Source organism: Pithys albifrons, chromosome 26 (genome assembly GCF_047495875.1).
Source record: "Pithys albifrons albifrons isolate INPA30051 chromosome 26, PitAlb_v1, whole genome shotgun sequence".
Lineage (NCBI taxonomy): Eukaryota > Metazoa > Chordata > Aves > Passeriformes > Thamnophilidae > Pithys > Pithys albifrons.
Window position 1 is genome coordinate 7,025,307 of NC_092483.1, and position 19,150 is coordinate 7,044,456.

The 19,150-nt window shown below is 44.2% G+C and overlaps 1 protein-coding gene across 7 annotated transcripts in view; it reads right to left on the bottom strand.

Annotated features, from left to right (window-relative positions):
- Positions 1 to 1,648: 1,648 nt before the first annotated feature.
- Positions 1,649 to 19,150, bottom strand: part of LOC139683015 (ceramide transfer protein-like) — a 165,632-nt gene continuing 148,130 nt past the window's right edge. For 5 of the 7 annotated variants that reach the window (XM_071577721.1, XM_071577720.1, XM_071577717.1 and 2 more), the window contains 4 exons: positions 16,354 to 16,482; positions 15,454 to 15,583; positions 9,276 to 9,412; positions 1,649 to 4,648 (listed from right to left, as the gene is read on the bottom strand). In XM_071577721.1, the coding sequence (XP_071433822.1) occupies positions 9,285 to 9,412; positions 15,454 to 15,583; positions 16,354 to 16,482 (387 nt within the window). In that variant the 3' untranslated portion in view covers positions 1,649 to 4,648; positions 9,276 to 9,284. Of the gene's footprint in view, positions 4,649 to 7,931; positions 7,990 to 9,275; positions 9,413 to 15,453; positions 15,584 to 16,353; positions 16,483 to 19,150 lie in introns of those variants that run through there. The other 2 variants (XM_071577716.1, XM_071577718.1) reach the window with 2 other exon arrangements.

A 19,150-nucleotide genomic window follows, 5' to 3' on the forward strand; every position in this document is an offset into this window, starting at 1 on the left:
TCTAAGGGACTGGATGGGATTCATCTGAGGGTATTGAGGGATCTGGCAGAAGAGCTGGCCAAGACACTATCATTTATCATCAGTCCTGGTTAATTGGGGAGGTCCCAGATAACCGGAAGTTGGCTAACGTGACGTCCAAACACAAGAAGGGCTGGAAGGAGGATGCAGGGAACTACAGACCTGTCAGCCTGACCTCAGTGCCATTAAAGGCTATGGAACAGATTATCTTGAGTGCAATCACACAGCATATACAGGACAACCAAAGGATCAAATCCAGCCAGTACGTGTTTAGGAAAGGCAAGTTCTGCTTGACCAACCCGATTTCCTTTTATGACCAGGTGACCTGCCTAATGTATGAAGGAAAGGCTGTGGATGTTGTCTACCTGGACTCTAGTAAAGCCTTTGATAATGTCTCCCACAGCATTCTTTTGGAGAAGCTGTTAGCCCACGGCTTGGACAGGGGCACTCTTTGCTGGGTTAAAAACTGGCTGGATGGCTGGGCCCAGAGAGTGGTGGTCAGTGGTGCTCCATCCAGTTGGTGGCCAGTCACTAGTGGGGTTCCCCAAGGCTCAATATTGGGACGAGTCCTGTTTAATACCCTGATCGATGACCTGGATGAGGGGATCGAGTGCACCCTCAGTAAGTTCACGGATGACACTAAGTTGTGCGGGAATGTTGATCTTCTGGAGGGTAGGAAGGCTCTGCAGAGAGATATGGTCAGGCTGTATTGATGGGCTGAGGCCAATTGTATGACATTCAATAAGGCCCAGTGCCGGGTTCTGCCCTTTGGCCCCAACAACCCCATGTGGTGCTACAGGCTGGGGACAGAGTGGCTGGAAAGTGACACAGCAGAAAAGGACCTGGGGATGCTGGTCAACAGTGGCTAAACATGAGCCAACAGTGTGCCCAGGTGGCCAAGAAGGCAAATGGCATCCTGGCCTGTATCAGGAATAGTGTGGCCAGCAGGACTAGGGCAGCAATCATCCCTGTGTACTTGGCACTGGTGAGGCCACAACGCGAATACTGTATTCATGTTTGGGCCCCTCATTACAAGAAAGACATTGAGGTTCTGGAGTGTATCTAAAGAACAACAAAGCTGGTGAAGGGTCTAGTAAACAAGTCTTATGAAGAGTGCCTATGGGAGCTGGGGTTGTTTAGTCTGGAGAAAATGAGGCTGAGTGGAAGACCTTATTGCTCTCTACAACTACCTGATAGGAGGTTGTAGTGAGGTGGGTGTTGGGCTGTTTTCCGAAGTAACAAGTTATAAGACAAGAGGAAACAGCCTCGAGTTGCACCAGGGAAGATTTAGACTGGATATTGGGAAAAATTTCTTCACCAAAATTGTTGGCAGGCATTGGAACAGGCTGCCCAGGGAAGTGGTGGAGTAACCATCTCTTGAAGTGTTCAAGAAACGACTGGATGTGGTACTTAGTGCCATGGTCTAGTTGAAAAGGTGGTGACCAGTCAAAGGTTGGACTTGATGATCTTGGAGGTCTTTTCGAACTTTAATAGTTCTATGATTCTATGATAACCTCAGTAATACAAGCAAACTGCTTTCCTGTTAAATGGTTTCCATATATTATAGTATTGCATATAACTTTATACATGATCTAAAAGTTGGTTAAAAGGTAAAATGTTTTAAATGTTTTTCCAAAGCAATGAAAGTTAAAAATAACTACAAAGCAGGATTTTTCTTCATAATTTTTAATACTTTTCACTTTAAAATACTAGTTTAAAATTTTTGATTGTACCATGGAAGGGTCAGCTTCTTTTAATTGTTAAAAACTTATCATTAGAATCATAAAGCTCTTATAGAACAAACAGTTACACTCTATACACTGAAGGTATTAAAAAATAAGATTCATGTTTCAAGTCTGTAGATGAACGATGGGAATTCAAATATAGCATTATCTGTACAATGTGACAAAAATTAGTTTAAAGAGAATCTGCATAACTTCACATAAGCCAGCTCAGCCCAATAAAGTAAAAGGTAATTTTTTTTCCAAGATGCATTTAATTTTTCACAGATAAATTTGTCAAAATAAGATGTTAAGGTTTTCAGACAGGATAACAATGACCATCTCTCATCCTCACTCCCAATACAAGTTCTACAAAGTCATTTCCTTCAGATCTAGTTCAGCAACATCCAAATTCACCAAACGGACAGAGATATTCAGAGAACAATATCTGATGGATAAGAGTTATGGTCTCAGACCTTCAAATTGGTTCCACTTATGAAAACAGCCATTCTAGAATTATGGGCTGCTTCTGCAAAGATCACAGCTGTATAAATACTACAGATCCATTGACAGGAAGAAGAGAACTCAGAATGCACAGATATGTGGCAGTGATTGGAAAGAGAGTTGGGCTCAAAAGACAGAGGAAATTTTATAAAACCATAAAAGATCCCTTCTGGAAGAAAAGGCCTAATGGTTACTTGCACATGAACAATCTGAGAGGCTGATAGAGAGCTGCCTTTTTAAATTTGTTTTTTAAGAGGTCAATTAATGCCTATTTCTAAATCCTGTAACTTCTTCTGTATTCTTTAAGAAACCTCTTACAACTTGAATTGGGCAGGGCCAGCTGTATTGAAGTACCAGTGCCTTTATCTAAAAGCAAAATATTATTTACAATTAGTATCTGTAGCTTAATTTTATTTACAGAACTGCAAAAGTACATCACATTTAGTGCAAATGCAATTAATGATATAAGAATTATATACTGCTTTGTAAACTTCCCATATCTTTGCAAACTAAAGCCATCCCATTAAATTAATAAACAGTTACTTGCCTGTGTTCAATAATTATAAGAAAAGGCAAATAAGGAGTTAAACTCTATATTTTGGACTTTTTTTTTCTTTACATTCCCCTCAGTAGCTATGGTGGAATTAACCACTGCTTGGTTGATCTTAAAATGAGGAAGTACATTTGAGATAATTATTTTTAACATTACTATATAAAATGTTCACTAGTGATGTAGTAAATGTACAAATTTTCATCTTATTTGCCTTACTAGTATTAACATATAGGCACTTTTCTAGATATTCAAATTAATAGAACAAATCTGTAATAAGGCATATTCCATGCACACCATTAGAAAAAGGCAAATAAAAAGGAAAAAGTTATGGAGCATGAAAACTGCATGCATGTGTTATTGTGTGTTATGTATGATTTAATCTCTATAGAGAGGATGAACAGATAAAGTAGCTTTTTCAACACTGTGCAGATCACATTTATTCATTCATTCACCAAATCTTTATTGTTACTGTTTTTCATTTATTTCCAGGCACCTACCATACTATATCAAACAAAACTTTCAGTTTTCTTTTAAGAAAAAAAAATCTGGAACTTTTTTCTTGAGATACACAGGTCAGTGAAACACTCAGCAGTGTCTGAAGAATTTCCAACTACAGGACATGGATAAGAAACCTCAAAGTCAGTACCAGTCTGCCAGAGTCTTCTGTTAATGAGCATCTCCAGAGTCAGAGGCAGGCAAATATCTGACACTTACATTCTCACAGCAAATAGACAGAACTTTCCAATATGAACTATACATCCTTAAAGCTCTGATGAGCTTTGGATTAAGAGGCAAGTATCAGTGCAACTCATTTTCTACATTAACCTCCTAGCATGGCTTTATCAAGATGAGAAAAACACATGCAGGATCTGAAAATAATGTACTCATCCTCATTTTGGCTGGGAACATTGTCCTATGTAGTCCAAATTATTTCAATAAATATTATAGTGTACCTTCTCACAGCTTCAGGAAAGCCCCAGATATCACGCAAGAAAGTAATCCACATATATCATGAACAGTTGACTTCTAGCTTTCAGGCACTCTCTTGCTCTCTAATACAGAATCTTCCTAGAAATTTCTAGATCATGTTTAATAACAAAAATTCTGCAGTACGTATTACATAACTAAAAAAAAATACAATAGAAATATATCTGAAAAAAATAAAGCTTTTTCACACTCTTACTCTATCAGAGCCAAAGATCTTCATAAGAGTAAGACAATAGAAAAGGCAAAGTCATAAGGAAATTGACAGCCCTCAATTATTACCTGACATTTTATGTAACAAGATGACTCATTATAGAAACAAACAGCAATGAACTATGATTATACAATACAAAGCAAACCAAAACCTGTCAATAAGTCACTTAGGTTTTACTGAACTCCTTCCCTCCCACCCAAAATACCACATGGATCTTTGTGCACATAAAGCACATAGAATATGCTAAATGTGCATTTGTCTTTTGTGCTTTTTAGACATGCACAAAAACTGCACTAGTATCTTGGGAATGTTGACAGCAAAATCCTGCAAGTTGTTTAAAATGAAAGCATTAACCCATGTTGGTGATTCAAAGCTGTACACGTTCTTCCTCTGCTAAAGCAATCAAATAAAATAGCCATATACATGCTATCAAAACATCTATTGATAATTACACATTGACTCCACAAGAAAATTTAGGAGAGAGCTAGTGTTAAATATTCAGCCTCATGGTGTTGCAATGCTTATTTACTTCAGTATACAAAGCCCAGAACTTCGGCCATAAAAAGACTGTAGATCCTTTGTTCCATCGTGGAGTGCTCTATGCACTTATCAGTCACTTCAAGGTAGAATGCTCACCCAGTCTTGTTCTGATCACTGCAGATAAATAAAGACAAAAAAAAACAGTATGGAAAACTTTGAACACTACTAGGAAAACAAGAAATTGTTAAAACCCTTATCAGTATCAGCACTGCTATTATCACATTTGAATTGCTTGGCTTGTGGCAGCTGTGTTTTAAATGATAATATACAATTAAAAATCAGAATCATTACATGGCTATCTCTTAGAGAAAAATGAAATTACTAAGACATTTGGAGTCTGACATAATAAATAGAAACTAAAAATAGAGGTACCCTATGCCATACATAGTAAAGTGATAAAAACCCATTTTCACAGAATTATAGAATATCCTGAGTTAGATGGGACCCACAATGATCATCGAGTTCACCTCCTTGCCCTGCACAGGACAACCCCAAGAATCACACCATGTGCCTCAGAGTACTGTCCAAAAATTTCTTGAACTCTGGCAGGCTTGGTGCAATGACCACTTCCCTGGGAAACTGTTCCAGTGCTCAACCACCCTCTGGGTGAAGAACCTTTTCCTAATATCCAATCTAAACCTCCCCTGACACAACTTCATGCCATTCCCTCAGGTTCTAAGACTGGTTACCAGAGAGAAGAGATTAACGCCTGCCCAGCTGCTTCAGCTCATGAGGAAGTTGCAGACCACTATGAGGTCTCCCCTCAGTCTCTTCTCTAGGCTGAACAAACCAAGTGACCTGAGCCACTCCTCATAAGATTTACCCTCTATACCATTCACCATCTTCATGGTCCTCCTTTGGATGCTCTCTAATAGCTTTATATCCTAGCACCAAAACTGCACACAGGACTCAAGGTGAGGTCACACCACTGCAGAGTAGAGTGGGACAATCACCTCCCTAACCTGGCTCGTGATGCTGAACTTGATTACCCCAGGACCTGGTTAACTCTTTTGACTGCCCGGGCTCACTGCTGACTCATATTCAACTTGCCATGAACCCAAACAGATCTCTTTCCGTGGGGCTGCTCTTCAGCCTCTCATTCTCAAGTCTGTACGTACATCCAGGGTTGTCCTGTCCCAGGTGCAGAATCCGGCACTCGCCCTTGTTAAATTTCATATGGTTGGTGATTGCCCAGACCTCTAATTTGTCCAGGTCTCTCTGCAGGGCCTCTCTGCCTTCAGGGGAGTCAACAGTCTGCCAATTTAGTGTCATCAACAAATTTACTTAGTATAGCTTTGAGTCTTCTGTCCAAGTCGTTTATGAAGATGTTGAAAAGAACTGGCCCTAAAATGGAGCCCTGAGCTTTAAAATGGTGCTTTATTGAAATCCATAAAGTTTACATCAACCAGCTTTCCTTGATCAACTGAGTGGGTTAACTTGTTGTAAAAGGAAATTAAGTTTGTCAAGCAGGACTTTCCCCTCGTGAAGCTGTGCTGGCTGTGACCGATGACTGCATTGTCCTTGAGGTGTTTTTCAATAACTCCCAGAATAGTCTCCATAATTCCAACAGTCACTGAAGAGAGAATGACAAGCCTGCAGTTTCCAGGGTCATCCCTCTTGTCCTTTTTGAAAATTGGGACAATGTTAGCCAGTGTCCAGTCAACTGGGACCCCTCCAGATTCCCAAGACCATTGAAAAATCATTGAGAGATGTGGGAAACACACCAGACTATGAAGTGTGGAAAGAACAAGCTTTAATTGTGGACCTCGAGGACAGCGCTGAAGAAGCACCCTGAGCCTAAGAAGCTGCATACAAGAAACTTGTTGCTGAAGTTTTAAAATTACTTGAACTGATTTTTAGTCGCAAAGCTTTGTGTTGCCACTCCCAGCTTGTTATCGCTTCCCTGCTGGGCTCTTACTATCACCCTCACCCCGTTCTCTGTGTTTCACCCGAAGTTTTTGTTCTCCTGATGACTCATCCCGGGTGCTCGTTGAACGCTGCTTTGTCTCGTTCCGCGCTGGACGGCCCCCCGCGAGGGAGGGGGGGCCCCCGGGACCGGGACGGCACCGGCTACCTCCCCCCGCGGGGGACCCCCGGGATCGGGAGGGTCCCCTCCCCCCTCCCCCTTTGCACTGCTGCGGCAGGAGCCGTGGGAGCATGCCTGGGCATGTTCCCGCAGGTCGCAGCGGGGATTGTTTCTCCTCGGGCTGCCACGGCCCCGCCTGGGATAGGCGGGATGCCTTTCCCCCCCCCCCCCCCCCCTCCCCTGCACTGCCGGAGCGACGGCGGTGACCGGAGCTTGACCGGAGCCGCCCCTCCGGGGCGAACCGGGAAGCCCCCGTCGGCCCGAGCAGGGGCGGTTATGCGCCTGGATGCCTCTGCCTCGTGGAACCGGAGCGGCATAGCTATAGCGGCTGCCCGGCTTCCGCCCCCATTCTAATTCTATTGGCTGCTGCCCCCATCTGTCCCCAAAACATGGATATCTATTGGGTGTTAGTCCCCCCGCTTTCCTATATGCTAGCTAAACACCTAAGACACTTCCTCTTCTGGAGCTCTTATCCAATCCAGTCCCAGATCTGGCACCTTCCCCCCAAGTACTTATAACAGCCTCATGTATTTCGCAATAAACGTCTTTTGCCTCTCGCCTCCGGACTGCAAACATCTCTTTCTCAGCGCACCCTCGACTCCGGAGGCAGGCGGGAGACACCTTCCCTCCCCCCAACGCTGCATAGAGGTCTCGCAATGACATCAGCCAGCTCTTTTAGTATTCTTGTATGAATTCTATGAAGTCTCATAGACTTATAAGGATCTGGCTGGAGCAGCAAATTCCACACAAGTTCAGGGATGACTGGGAGTTTGTCATTCTCAGTCAATGGTCCTCCAGCTTAGGGCACTGGGGGTCCCAGAGCCCATGATCAGTATTGAAGACCAAGGCGAAGAAGGCGTTATATGTCTCTGCTTTGTCTGCGTCCGTATTTGTGAGGTGACCTACCTCATCAAGCCACAGACCAATGTTCTCTCTGATTCTCCTTTTGCTGTTAACATATTAAAAAAAGCCCTTTTTGCTGTCCTTCACAGCACTGGCTAGCTTGAACTCTAATGGAGTTCTGACTGCACAAATTTTCTCACTACAGTGGCGAGTAGCATCTCTGCAGTCCTCCCATGTCACCGGTCCTTGCTTCCAACGTTCATACACTTTCTTTTTTTGCCTTAACTCCAAAAGAAGATCGTTGATCAGTCAAGTCAGCCTTCTGCCTTGCTTGCTCTACTTCTGTCATATGGAAATTGCCTGCTCCTGTCCTCTTAGGAGGTGGTGCTTCAAAAGTGACCAGCACTGATGGATCCCAGCACCTTCAAAAGCATTTTCCCAGGACACCTTACTCACTAGTTTCCTGAGCAGCCTGAAGTCTGCTCTCCTCATGTCCAGGGTTGAAGTTTTGCTGGCACTTTCCCTCCTGTCAACAGAGATTGCTTCATGGTCACTCTGGCCAAGATGGCCACCAATTTCCACTTCATTTACAAGACCCTCTCTGTTAACAAGCAACAAATCAAGGAGGGCATCTTTCCTAGTCGGCTCCCTTAGTACCTGTGCCATGAAGTTATCATCCATGTGTTTTAGGAATCTCCTGGACCTGTTTGTACCAGCTGTGTGGTGTTCCCAGTTAATATCTGGCATGTTGAAGTCCTCCATAAGAACAAGGATGGTTGATTTAGAGGTGTCCCTTAATTCCTTAAAGAATAATCCATCAATGTCATCATTCTCACTGGGTAGCCTATAGTAGACCCCCACGCTTAATCTTCACCCAGAGGCTCTCAACTGTGCCATTGCCAACTGTAAGCTCCATACATTACAGCCCTTCTGTTACATACAATACTATCCCCCCACCTCACCTGCCCTGCCTATCTCTCCTGAAGAACCTGTAACCATCCACATATATTATATCTAAGCACTGAATTCATAAATCATAGAATCGATTGGGTTGGAAAAGACCTCCGAGATCATCAAGTCCAACCCTTGGTCCAACTCCAGTCTGTTTACTAGATCATGGCACTCAGTGCCACATCCAATCTCAGTTTAAAAACCTCCAGGGATGGTGAATCCACCACCTCTCTGGACAGCCCATTCCAATGCCTGATTACTCTCTCTGTAAAGAATTTTTTTCTGATATCCAACTTAAATTTCCCCTGGTAGAGCTTAAGCCCGTGCCCCCTTGTCCTATTGCTGACTGCCTGGGAGAAGAGACCAACCCCCACCTGGCTAGAACTTCCCTTCAGGTAGTTATAGACAGTGATGAGGTCACTTCTAAGCCTCCTCTTCTCCAGACTAAATAACCCCAGCTCCCTCAGCCTCTCCCTATAGGACTTGTGCTCCAGTCCCTTCACCAGCCTTGTTGCTCTTCTCTGGACCTGCTCCAGCATCTCAATATCTTTCCTGAACTGAGGGGCCCAGAACTGAACACAATACTCAAGGTGTGGCCTCACCAACGCAGAGTACAGGGGAAGGATCACTTTGCTGGGCCTGCTGGCCATGCTATTTTTGATCCAGGACAGGATGCCATTGGCCTTCTTGGCCACCTGGGCACACTGTTGGCTCATGTTGAGCTTCCTGTCAATTAGTACCCCCAGGTCCCTTTCTGCCTGAAAGACATTCATGCTAGAAAGACATTTCTAGATTGCCTACTTCTGTTTGACCTTAAATATTTGCAACAGTAAATCAAGAATTAAAAAAAATAATGTGTACCTGCTAATATTAGAATAAAATAGGCTTTCCTGCTGTTTTCTCTTGCACATATGATGTGAAACGCTTTAAGAATTTTGGATATTCTCGTTTTGCCACTGCCCGTAACACTGATGCTGGTGCCCATCCTCCTGGGTTCACTACAGGTAGACAAGAAGCCAGACATTGAAAAACAACAAATCTGACGAAAGCTAAAAAAGAAAACTTAAGTTTGTATTCCTGCAATTCTTTCTGAAGTAACATGAAAGAATATTCAGCAGAATTTATACCCTTGCAGCTTGTATTGCAGCACTTTCTACTCTTAATACTCCAGTCCAGTTTTATGATGCTACTATTTAGAAAACATTAAATGTGATGTTATCTTTTGGGAATGCCCAAATGAAAGATTGTATTCTTTAAGTACTTCCAAAAAACAAAAGAAAGACTCAAGCTACTTCTCATTTCAAAGAAAATAGAAATCAAGCCTTAACTTTTCAAGAATTGCTGCATTTGCCTACAGAATTGCTACATAGTCAATGTCTTACAAATTACTAAGGACTTCAAGCAAAATTTGAACTGATTATAAAATATACTTAAATTTACAGGTCAAGTCATCATCATCATGGCTAGGCTTTGCGAACAAAGATTTGGGAAGGGCACTACGCACGCTTGCTGCAAGCGTGCTGGTGGCTAAAAAGGCAGATGCGGGATAGGCAAGTCTGGTCACAAAAGGCACAGTGGAATAAAGTAAACAATTTTCGGCGGAGAGAAAGGACAAACAAGTTTATGAAGTTTATAGTGAAGACATTTTCTTACACAAAGCACACAGTTTATATAGGGTTAGGACTACAGCTTATTGGCTAAAAGAGTTAACACACCACCACGCCAGATACTTCAATTGGTTAAAGCCTATCTCTCACAAGTCCCATGTTTATATTATTTCATCCTGGCTGTTTTCGTGCCCCTGCAGAGTCCTGTGAATTCCTACTATGCGAATTCTTGGGGAGTAAACCACCTCCCTACCAGCCAGCAGCAGCTGAGCTCCTTGCTGCTTCTGGCTGATAGCTAAGTCTCACAGGGTTTTTCTATAGATCTGAATTGCTCACTTTTGATTTTACTGTAACAACAGTGGAACGTCTCCTTTGGCGATACTGGCGAGGAATGGTTCTTTCTACATTGTCTTTTCTCCTCGAGACTGACTCTGCATGCGTTCTCAAAGAAAGCAGCAATGTTGTGAAAGGTGTGTCTCCATGAATCCCGATTGGAGGCCAGAGTGGACCATTGGTGGTAGTCAATATGGCCAAGGCAGATGTATTTTTTCAGGGAGTCCTCGTATCTCCTCTTTGGGGCTTCTCTCTTGCGGCAGCCGGTGGCGAGTTCACCATAGAGCACAATCTTCGGGAGGCGGTAATCCTCCATCCTGGAGACGTGCCCTGCCCAGCGCAGCTGCATTCTCATCAGCATGGCCTCAATACTGGTAAACCCCTGCCTGTTCAAGAACAGACACATTATTCATTTAATCAGTCTAGTGGATGTTTAGGATTGAACAGAGGCAGCGCTGATGGAAGCACTCGAGGAGCCGCAGGTGGTGGCGGTAGATGACCCATGACTGAGACTCATATAAAAAAGTAGACAGTACAATGGCTCTGTACACACTGATCTTTGTAATTTTCTTCAGGTGTTTATGGGACCAGACTCTTTTATGGAGTTTTCCGAAGGCTCTGTATGGCTTTGCTAGCCTGTTGTCTATCTCTTTGTCAATCTTACCATCTGAGGAAATGATACTTCCCAGACAGGTGAACTGCTGGACTGAATTAAGCTCTGATTCACCAAGGGTGATGTGAGGATGATGGAAGACCTCTTGAGGTGCAGGTTGGTAGAGAACTTCCGTCTTCTTCAGGCTGACTTCCAGCCCAAAAAGCTCAGCAGCCTCTGCAAAGCAGGATGTTAAGTGCTGAAGAGCTGCTTCTGTGTGAGCAACAAGGGCGGCACCATCAGCAAAAAGCAGCTCGCGGACAAGGTGATTTAGGCGTGGTGTGGACCTTCAGTAACCTTAGGTTGAATAGGCTTCCATCGGTAGGATATCGGATGTAGATGCCGTTTTCTTCATTGAGGTCTGCTGTGGCTCTTTGGAGCATCGTGCTGAAGAAGATTGTGAATAGAGTTGGTGCAAGAACACAACCTTGTTTCACACCATCGTTTATTGGAAAGGGTTCAGAGAGTGCATCGCCATATCGGACTTGTCTACGCTGATCCTCATGTAGCAGGATGATAATTTTGAGGAACTTGGGGGGACATCCTAAATGTTCCAAGATCTGCCACAGGCCTTTTCTGCTCAGTGTCAAAAGCTTGGGTGAGGTCAACGAATGTTAGATAGAGTCCTTTGTTCTGTTCCCTACACTTCTCCTGCAGTTGTCTGAGAACAAACACCATGTCTGTGGTACTCCTATTGGCTCTGAAACCACACTGGCTTTCAGGTAGAAGTTCTTCTGCAATAGTGGGTACTAACCTGTTCAGAAGTATTCTTGCAAGGATTTTACCAGCAATGGAGAGCAAAGTAATACCTCGGTAATTTAAGCAGTCCAATTTTTCTCCTTTCTTCTTGAACAGGTTGATGATGATTGTGTCACAGAGATCTGATGGTACCTCGCCTTGTTCCCAACAACGCACAACAAGCTCATGAAATTTAGCATGGAGTCCTTGACATCCATGCTTCCAGATTTTGGGTGAAATTCCATCAACCCCAGCTGCCTTGCCAGTTTTCACCTGCTGTATGGCCATAGTGGGGGCCGCATCCAATTCATTTTTCACCAGTTATTGTGTAATGTGCTGAATTGCTGAGCCTTGGACTACATGGTTGGCACTGAAGAGAGTCTGAAAATGTTGAGACCATTGGTTCAGAGTGGAGGTTTTATCTGTTAGAAGCATTTGGCCATCTGTGCGGAGTAGGGGGCTTTGAACCTGGTGTGTGGGTCCGTACACTGCTTTCAGGGCCTCATGGAATCCTCTTTGGTCACCCAAATCTGTGCAGAGTTGAGTCTTTTCTGCTAGGTTGAGCCACCATTTGTTCTGGATGTCTCAAAGTTTCTGTTGGAGCTTACTGCATGCAAGACGAAAGGCGGCTTTTCTTACATGGCAAGATGACTGAGCAAGGTGTGCTTGGTGAGCAGTTCTCTTCTTCAACTATTCCTGGATCTCTTGATTTCTTTCATCAATCCAGTCTTTGGTTTTCTTGTAGGAGAACCCTAAGGACTCTTCAGAGGACTGCAGGATGCAATTTTTAATATGTTGCCAAAGTGCTTCAGGAGAGGGATCTATGGGATTATCTTTAAGTCTAGTTTGAAGGTTTACCTGGAAGCTGTCTCTCACTGTAGCTGTTTCAAGATTGCTGACTTGGAGCCTCCTCCTTGGAATGCCATCTCTCTTAGGTTTGGGCTTGAAGTGGAGGTTAAGTTTACAACACACAAGGCGGTGGTCTGTTTGACATTCTGCACTAGGCATCACTCGGGTATGACGGACATCACCAACATTTCTCTGTTGCACTAAGACACAGTCAATGAGGTGCCAGTGCTTGGATCGAGGATGCATCCAGGTTGTCTTCAGGCTGTCTTTCTGTTGAAAGATAGTGTTGGTAATGGTGAGCTGCTGTTCCGCACAAAACTCTAGCAGGAGGTGTCCGTTGTCATTGCAGTTTCCAACGCCATGCTTGCCCAGTACTCCTTTCCAGGCTTCAGAGTTCTTACCTACTCTGGCATTGAAATCACCAAGGATTATGATCTTATCATGTGCAGGAACATTTTGGGTGAGACGGTGCAGGTCAGTGTAGAATTTGTCTTTTTCCGCTGGGTCAGCTTGGAAAGTTGGGGCATATACGCTAAAAAGAACAACATGTTGCTTGTTGTGTAGTGGTTGGTGTAAGGACATAATGCGATCGGAATGACCTGTCGGCAGATTTTCAAGTTTGGAGGCAATGGAATTTTTAATCATGAAGCCAACTCCTGAAAGGTGTCTTTCGGTTTTGGGTTTGCCTGACCATTAGAGTGTGTAGCCAGCACCATGTTCTTTAAGGCTGCCTTCCTCATGAAGACAAACTTCACTGAGAGCAGCAATGTCAATGTTGAGTCGTGACAGTTCGTGGGCAATTAGAGCAGAACGACGCTCAGGACGTCCACTATCCCCAGTATCAAGCATGGTTCTCATGTTCCAACATGCGAGCGTCAATTTGAACACACCTTTGGAGGCAGGTGTATGCATTTGAAATCTCTTAGACTTTATTTTTTACCGCATCAGAAGATGCCGGTTGGCCACGATTATCCAACTAGGTGTGGAGATGAGCTTTGGTTAGGTCACCTTTTCTAGGCCCCTCTCCATGTGGAGCAAGCAGTGCTCTCCTTAAAAAAGGCTGCTTGGTCATTCAGGATGCTGCCTCACAAGACTGTCATCTCCGGGGTCAGTCTCAAGCGACCAATGTCCTGAACCGCCTGCATGCAGGGTTGGGTCTGCGGCTTGCAGCACTTCCTATCTCCTGCCATTTCGACTCTTGCCTGTTGCTACAGGGCTTTGCAATGTGGGTGAACCCTTCACGCCTGAGCAATGGATTTTTTAGGTGAGGCTCAGCGTGTGTGGAACTGGCCCCACCCTTTACTCCTAAGGTTCATCTGCCACGGCCTAGCGAGCTTGGACGGTGATAGCGAATACCTCAGGACGTAGGTTTGGTTAGAGTATCCTTCTCTTAGATGGATGGCCTTACAGGGCTAAGCGAGCTCCATCTGTCCGGGTTTGGAGTTAGAGTTGTCCTTCTCCTAGGATGGTTGCCAGAGGGCTGGCGAGCCCATCCTGCCCGTGGACTCTCTTTGTCTGACCCTTCAGCTGAGACCTGTCTGTCATGGGAGACCCTACTGGAGGCACATACCACCGCCAGCATAGCTCTCAACCTCATGAGGTCACACAAGCTTCTCCCCCGCAACAAGGGGATTTCCCTGGAGAAGACAGGTCAAGTTCTTTGGTGAAAAAGATGCCAGTTCCCATATAATCACAGTTCAGAATTTGGCAATGAAAATATATTTTTTAAATAATTGTGAAACTTCTAAACAGGAAACAAAGGAGCTTACTCCAGAGTTTAACATCATACAGTATTTTTTGTACAGGATTTAATACAAGTTGTATCACTCCTATATGACAAAGATTTACTGAACCCAATTTTCAGACTGTGATTCTTTGTATGTATGGCCAAACTTCACGAATGAAGATTTGGGAAGGGCTCTCCCCACGTGGGTGTGCCCTTCCAGCCTGCGCAGTGGAGTTTTTAGGTGAGGCACAGCGTGTGCGGAACTGGTCCCACCGTTTAAATCCTAAGGGTCCATTTGCCACGGCCAAGCAAGCTTGGACAGTGACAGTGAAGTCCTCGGGACTGTCTACAGCCCCCGGTACTAATTGGGGCTGACCCTGCTTAGCATCCGAGATCTGACGGGATCGTATGTCAGGGAGGCATTTAACTGACAGGGGACAGTCCCCACTGAGACTCGAACTCAGGACCTTGGGATTCGGAGTCCGGAGTGCTCTCCATTACACCACAGGACCACCCCCTGTGATTATTTAGTAAGCTATGTAATAGGTGGTCAAAAATAATAAGCAGGTGAGATACTCAAGGTTGTTTTGCAGCTGCAGCAGAGGAGATGAGGTATGAGGTTCCATTACTGTAATACACTGCTAAATACTGGGCACAGTAACAACACAGTTTGGTTTTGCTAACTTTGCAGTGAAAGATTCTGTCAGTTAAAAAAATGAAAATATGTACACTAAATTATACAGCTTGCAAACATCCTTTCACAAACATGAACTGTGGAAAAAAATTGACAGCAATACATGAATAAATCCCACAGATTATTACTAAAACTAAAAGCTTATGACGTCATGCCAGTTGCAGACATTTCTTTGGCTCACTCCCCTCCACCCCGAGGTTCTGTACTTAGAACTGAGCTGCACATTACTTTAATTTATTGCTCCCAAAATGTCACACAATGAAAGATCCCATTCACTGATTGATGTAGCACGTTAATTCAAGTCCTTTTGACCATGAAGATCAGAAGTGTGATCCTATATATAAATTTAACAGAAAACTGCATCAACTTCTTTTTCCAGTTTTCAGTTCCACAGAATTAGCATATATCATTAATGTCGTACTGAAAAATTTTAGACTTACCATTAGCTACATATGTAATCTTGCATAGGATATTGTCCCTGCTTATTTCCTTGTTCCCTTCTGGTGGGCTTACTAAAGTCTGACAAATCATAGCAATATTTATTTTGGCACGGACACAGCGATTGTTCAGCTGTGAAAAAAAAAAAGACATTTGTAAGCTTCAAACTAGGTGTATTTCAGCATACTTGACTGCTAACATTTTAATTTAGTATAAAGTCTAAGACACTCCAAAAGTTATGTTTCTGGGAGTTTGCATTCTAGCAGTACATGGATGTGACATGAATGTGAATGAAATGAAAGGTACATGTTAATAGGGAAAGGGTTAAACTGAAATGCCTTAATCTCGAGTTTGTTTCCTTAACACGGTGAATTATTTCAATTATTGTAACAAGAAGGAAGCATCTACAGAATAATGCATTAGCATTTACAAATATCAGTAACTTTTCCCTTGTAAGCAGGCGATGGCAGTAATCAGCACAGAAATACTACAAAGAAAACAATCATTGCTACTGCCTGACAGAACCAAGGCAGAACTCTGCAAGCTTGTGGTTTAACAGATACCATATCTAGAGTTATACAAGCCTACCCCTATGTCTGACAATACTGAAGAGTTATTTATTTGATTCTATATGAAGGAACCTCAATTCTTTAAAATGTTTTCATCAGAAATTTTGCTTCCATTTTTCTGCAACACCTTAGATCTGCCAACTGTTGAGATATGGTAAGAACGTTTTTGGCTCAAAATGCCTTCATGAGGTGATTGTATCGTCTCATATACACAAACTGTATTTTTGCATATCTCCCCCTATCTCTCCCCTCCCTCCCAGTATTGCAAGAGCATCATACCACATAATAGAAAAATGGCATCGTTAAAGCAGAACATGACAGAATAATACTTACAGGAGCACTGTCATGTTCCACAGAGAAATTGCAAACAATCCACGTTTCAAGATCATTTTCACTGAATGCTGGTATCTTTCTGATGGCAGACAAATACAGCACATCCCTTTGAGAAGCCGGCCACACTCTCTGCAAAGAAACACCTGAATATAAGCTTTGCCAGTTTTGTAAATTAAGTACTTACTATCCTTACTTCTCTGGGGACACCCCCTTGTCGCGGGGGAGAAGCTTGTGTGCACTCATGAGGTTGAGAGCTATGCTGGTGGTGGTTTGTGCCGCCAGTAGGGTCTCCCATGACAGACAGGTCTCAGCTGAAGGGTCAGAAAAAGTGTGTCCACGGGCAGGATGGGCTCGCTAGCCGTCTGGCAACCATCCCAGGAGAAGGACAACTCCAACCCCAACCCCAAACCCAGGCTGATGGAGCTCGCTTAGCCCTGTAAGGCCATCCAGATAAGAGAAGGATACTCTAACAAAACCTACGTCCTGAGGTATTCACTGTCACCGTCCAAGCTCGCTAGGCCATGGCAGATGAACCTTAGGAGTAAAGGGTGAGGCCAGTTCTGCGCATGCTGTGCCTCACCTAAAAAATCCATTGCTCAGGCGTGAAGGGTTCACCCACATTGCAAAGCCCTGTAGCGACAGGCGAGGGTCGAAAACGGCAGGCGATGGGAAGCAGCTGGAAGCCGCAGACCCAACCCTGCATGCAGGCGGTTCAGGATACTGGTCATTCGAGACCTGACCCCGGAGATGACAGTCTCTTGAGGCAGCATCCTGAATGACCAAGCAACCTTTTCTAGGGACAGCACTGCTTGCTCCACATGGAGAGGGGCCTAGAAAAGGTGACCTAACCAAAGCTCATCTCCACACCCAGTTGGATAACCACGGCCAACCGGCATCTTCCATGCGGTCAAACAAAAACAAAGAGATTTCAAAGGCATACACCTGCCTTCAAAGGCGTGCTCAAACTAACACTTGCATGTTGGAACATCAGAACCATGCTTGATACTGGGGATAGTGGACGTCCTGAGCGTCGTTCTGCTCTAATTGCCCACGAACTGTCATGGCTCAACATTGACATTGCTGCTCTCAGTGAAGTTCGTCTTCATGTGGAAGGCAGCCTTAAAGAACATGGTGCTGGCTACACACTACTGGTCAGGCAAACCCCAAAACCGAAAGACACCTTTCAGGAGTTGGCTTCATGATTAAAAACTCCATTGCCTAGAAAACTTGAAAATCTGCCGACAGGTCATTCCGATCGCATTATGTCCTTACGCCTCCCTCTACACAACAAGCAACATGTTGTTCTTTTTAGCGTATATGCCCAAACTCTCAACGCTGACCCAGGGGAAAAAGACAAATTCTACACCGACCTGCCCCAACTCACTCAAAATGTTCCTGTAGATGATAAGATCATAATCCTTGGTGACTTCAACGCCAGAGTAGGTAAGAATTCTGAAGCCTGGAAAGGAGTCCAGGGCAAGCATGGTGTTGGAAACTGCAACGACAATGGATGTCTCCTGCTAGAGTTTTGTGCAGAACAGCAGCTCACCATTACCAACACTATCTTTCAACAGAAAGACAGCCTGAAGACAACCTGGATGCATCCTCGATCCAAGCACTGGCACCTCATTGACTATGTCTTGGTACAACAGAGAAATGTCAGCGATGTCCGTCATACCCGAGTGATGCCGAGTGCAGAATGTCAAACAGACCACCGCCTTGTGCGTTGCAAACTTAACCTCCACTTCAAGCCCAAACCTAAGAGAGATGGCATTCCAAGGAGGAGGCTTCAAGTCAGCAATCTTGAAACAGCTACAGTGAGAGACAGCTTCCAGGTAAACCTTCAAACTAGACTTAAAGATAATCCCATAGATCCCTCTCCTGAAGCACTTTGGCAACATATTAAAAATTGCATCCTGCAGTCCTCTGAAGAGTCCTTAGGGTTCTCCTCCAAGAAAAACAAAGACTGGTTTGATGAAAACAATCAAGAGATCCAGGAATTGTTGAAGAAGAGAACTGCTCACCAAGCACACCTTGCTCAGTCATCTTGCCATGTAAGAAAAGCCGCCTTTCGTCTTGCATGCAGTAAGCTCCAACAGAGACTTCGAGACATCCAGAACAAATGGTAGCTCGACCTAGCAGAAAAGACTCAACTCTGCGCAGATTTGAGTGACCAAAGAGGATTCCATGAGGATCTGAAAGCAGTGTACGGACCTACACACCAGGTTGAAAGCCCCCTACTTAATGCAGATGGTCAAATGCTTCTCAGAGATAAAACCTCCATCCTGAACCGATGGTCTGAGCATCTTCAGACTCTCTTCAGTGCTAACCGTGTAGTCCAAGGCTCAGCAATTCAGCACATTACACAACAACCCGTGAAAAATGAATTAAATGCAGCCCCTACTATGGGAGAGATACTCAAGGGCATACAACAGGTGAAAACTGGCAAGGCAGCTGGGGTTGTTGGAATTCCACCTGAACTCTGGAAGCATGGAGGTCAAGCACTCCATGGCAAATTCCACGAGCTTGTTGTGCGTTGCTGGGAACGAGAGGAACTACCATCAGATCTCCATGATGCAGTGTCCTAGTTGAGCAGGAGGGACCAGTTGACACTGTGTGGGGGTGATCAAAGCTGTGTATTCTACCCCCTCTATTCATTCCCCAAGGACAATGGGCCATTAGCAGCAGCTGCCCAGGAAGTCATTATCACCTTCACACTCAGCCTGAGGGGGAGTAGCTGCTAATGGGTCATCAACAGTTCAATACCCCCTGGCTCCCAGAGTTAATCACCCATTGT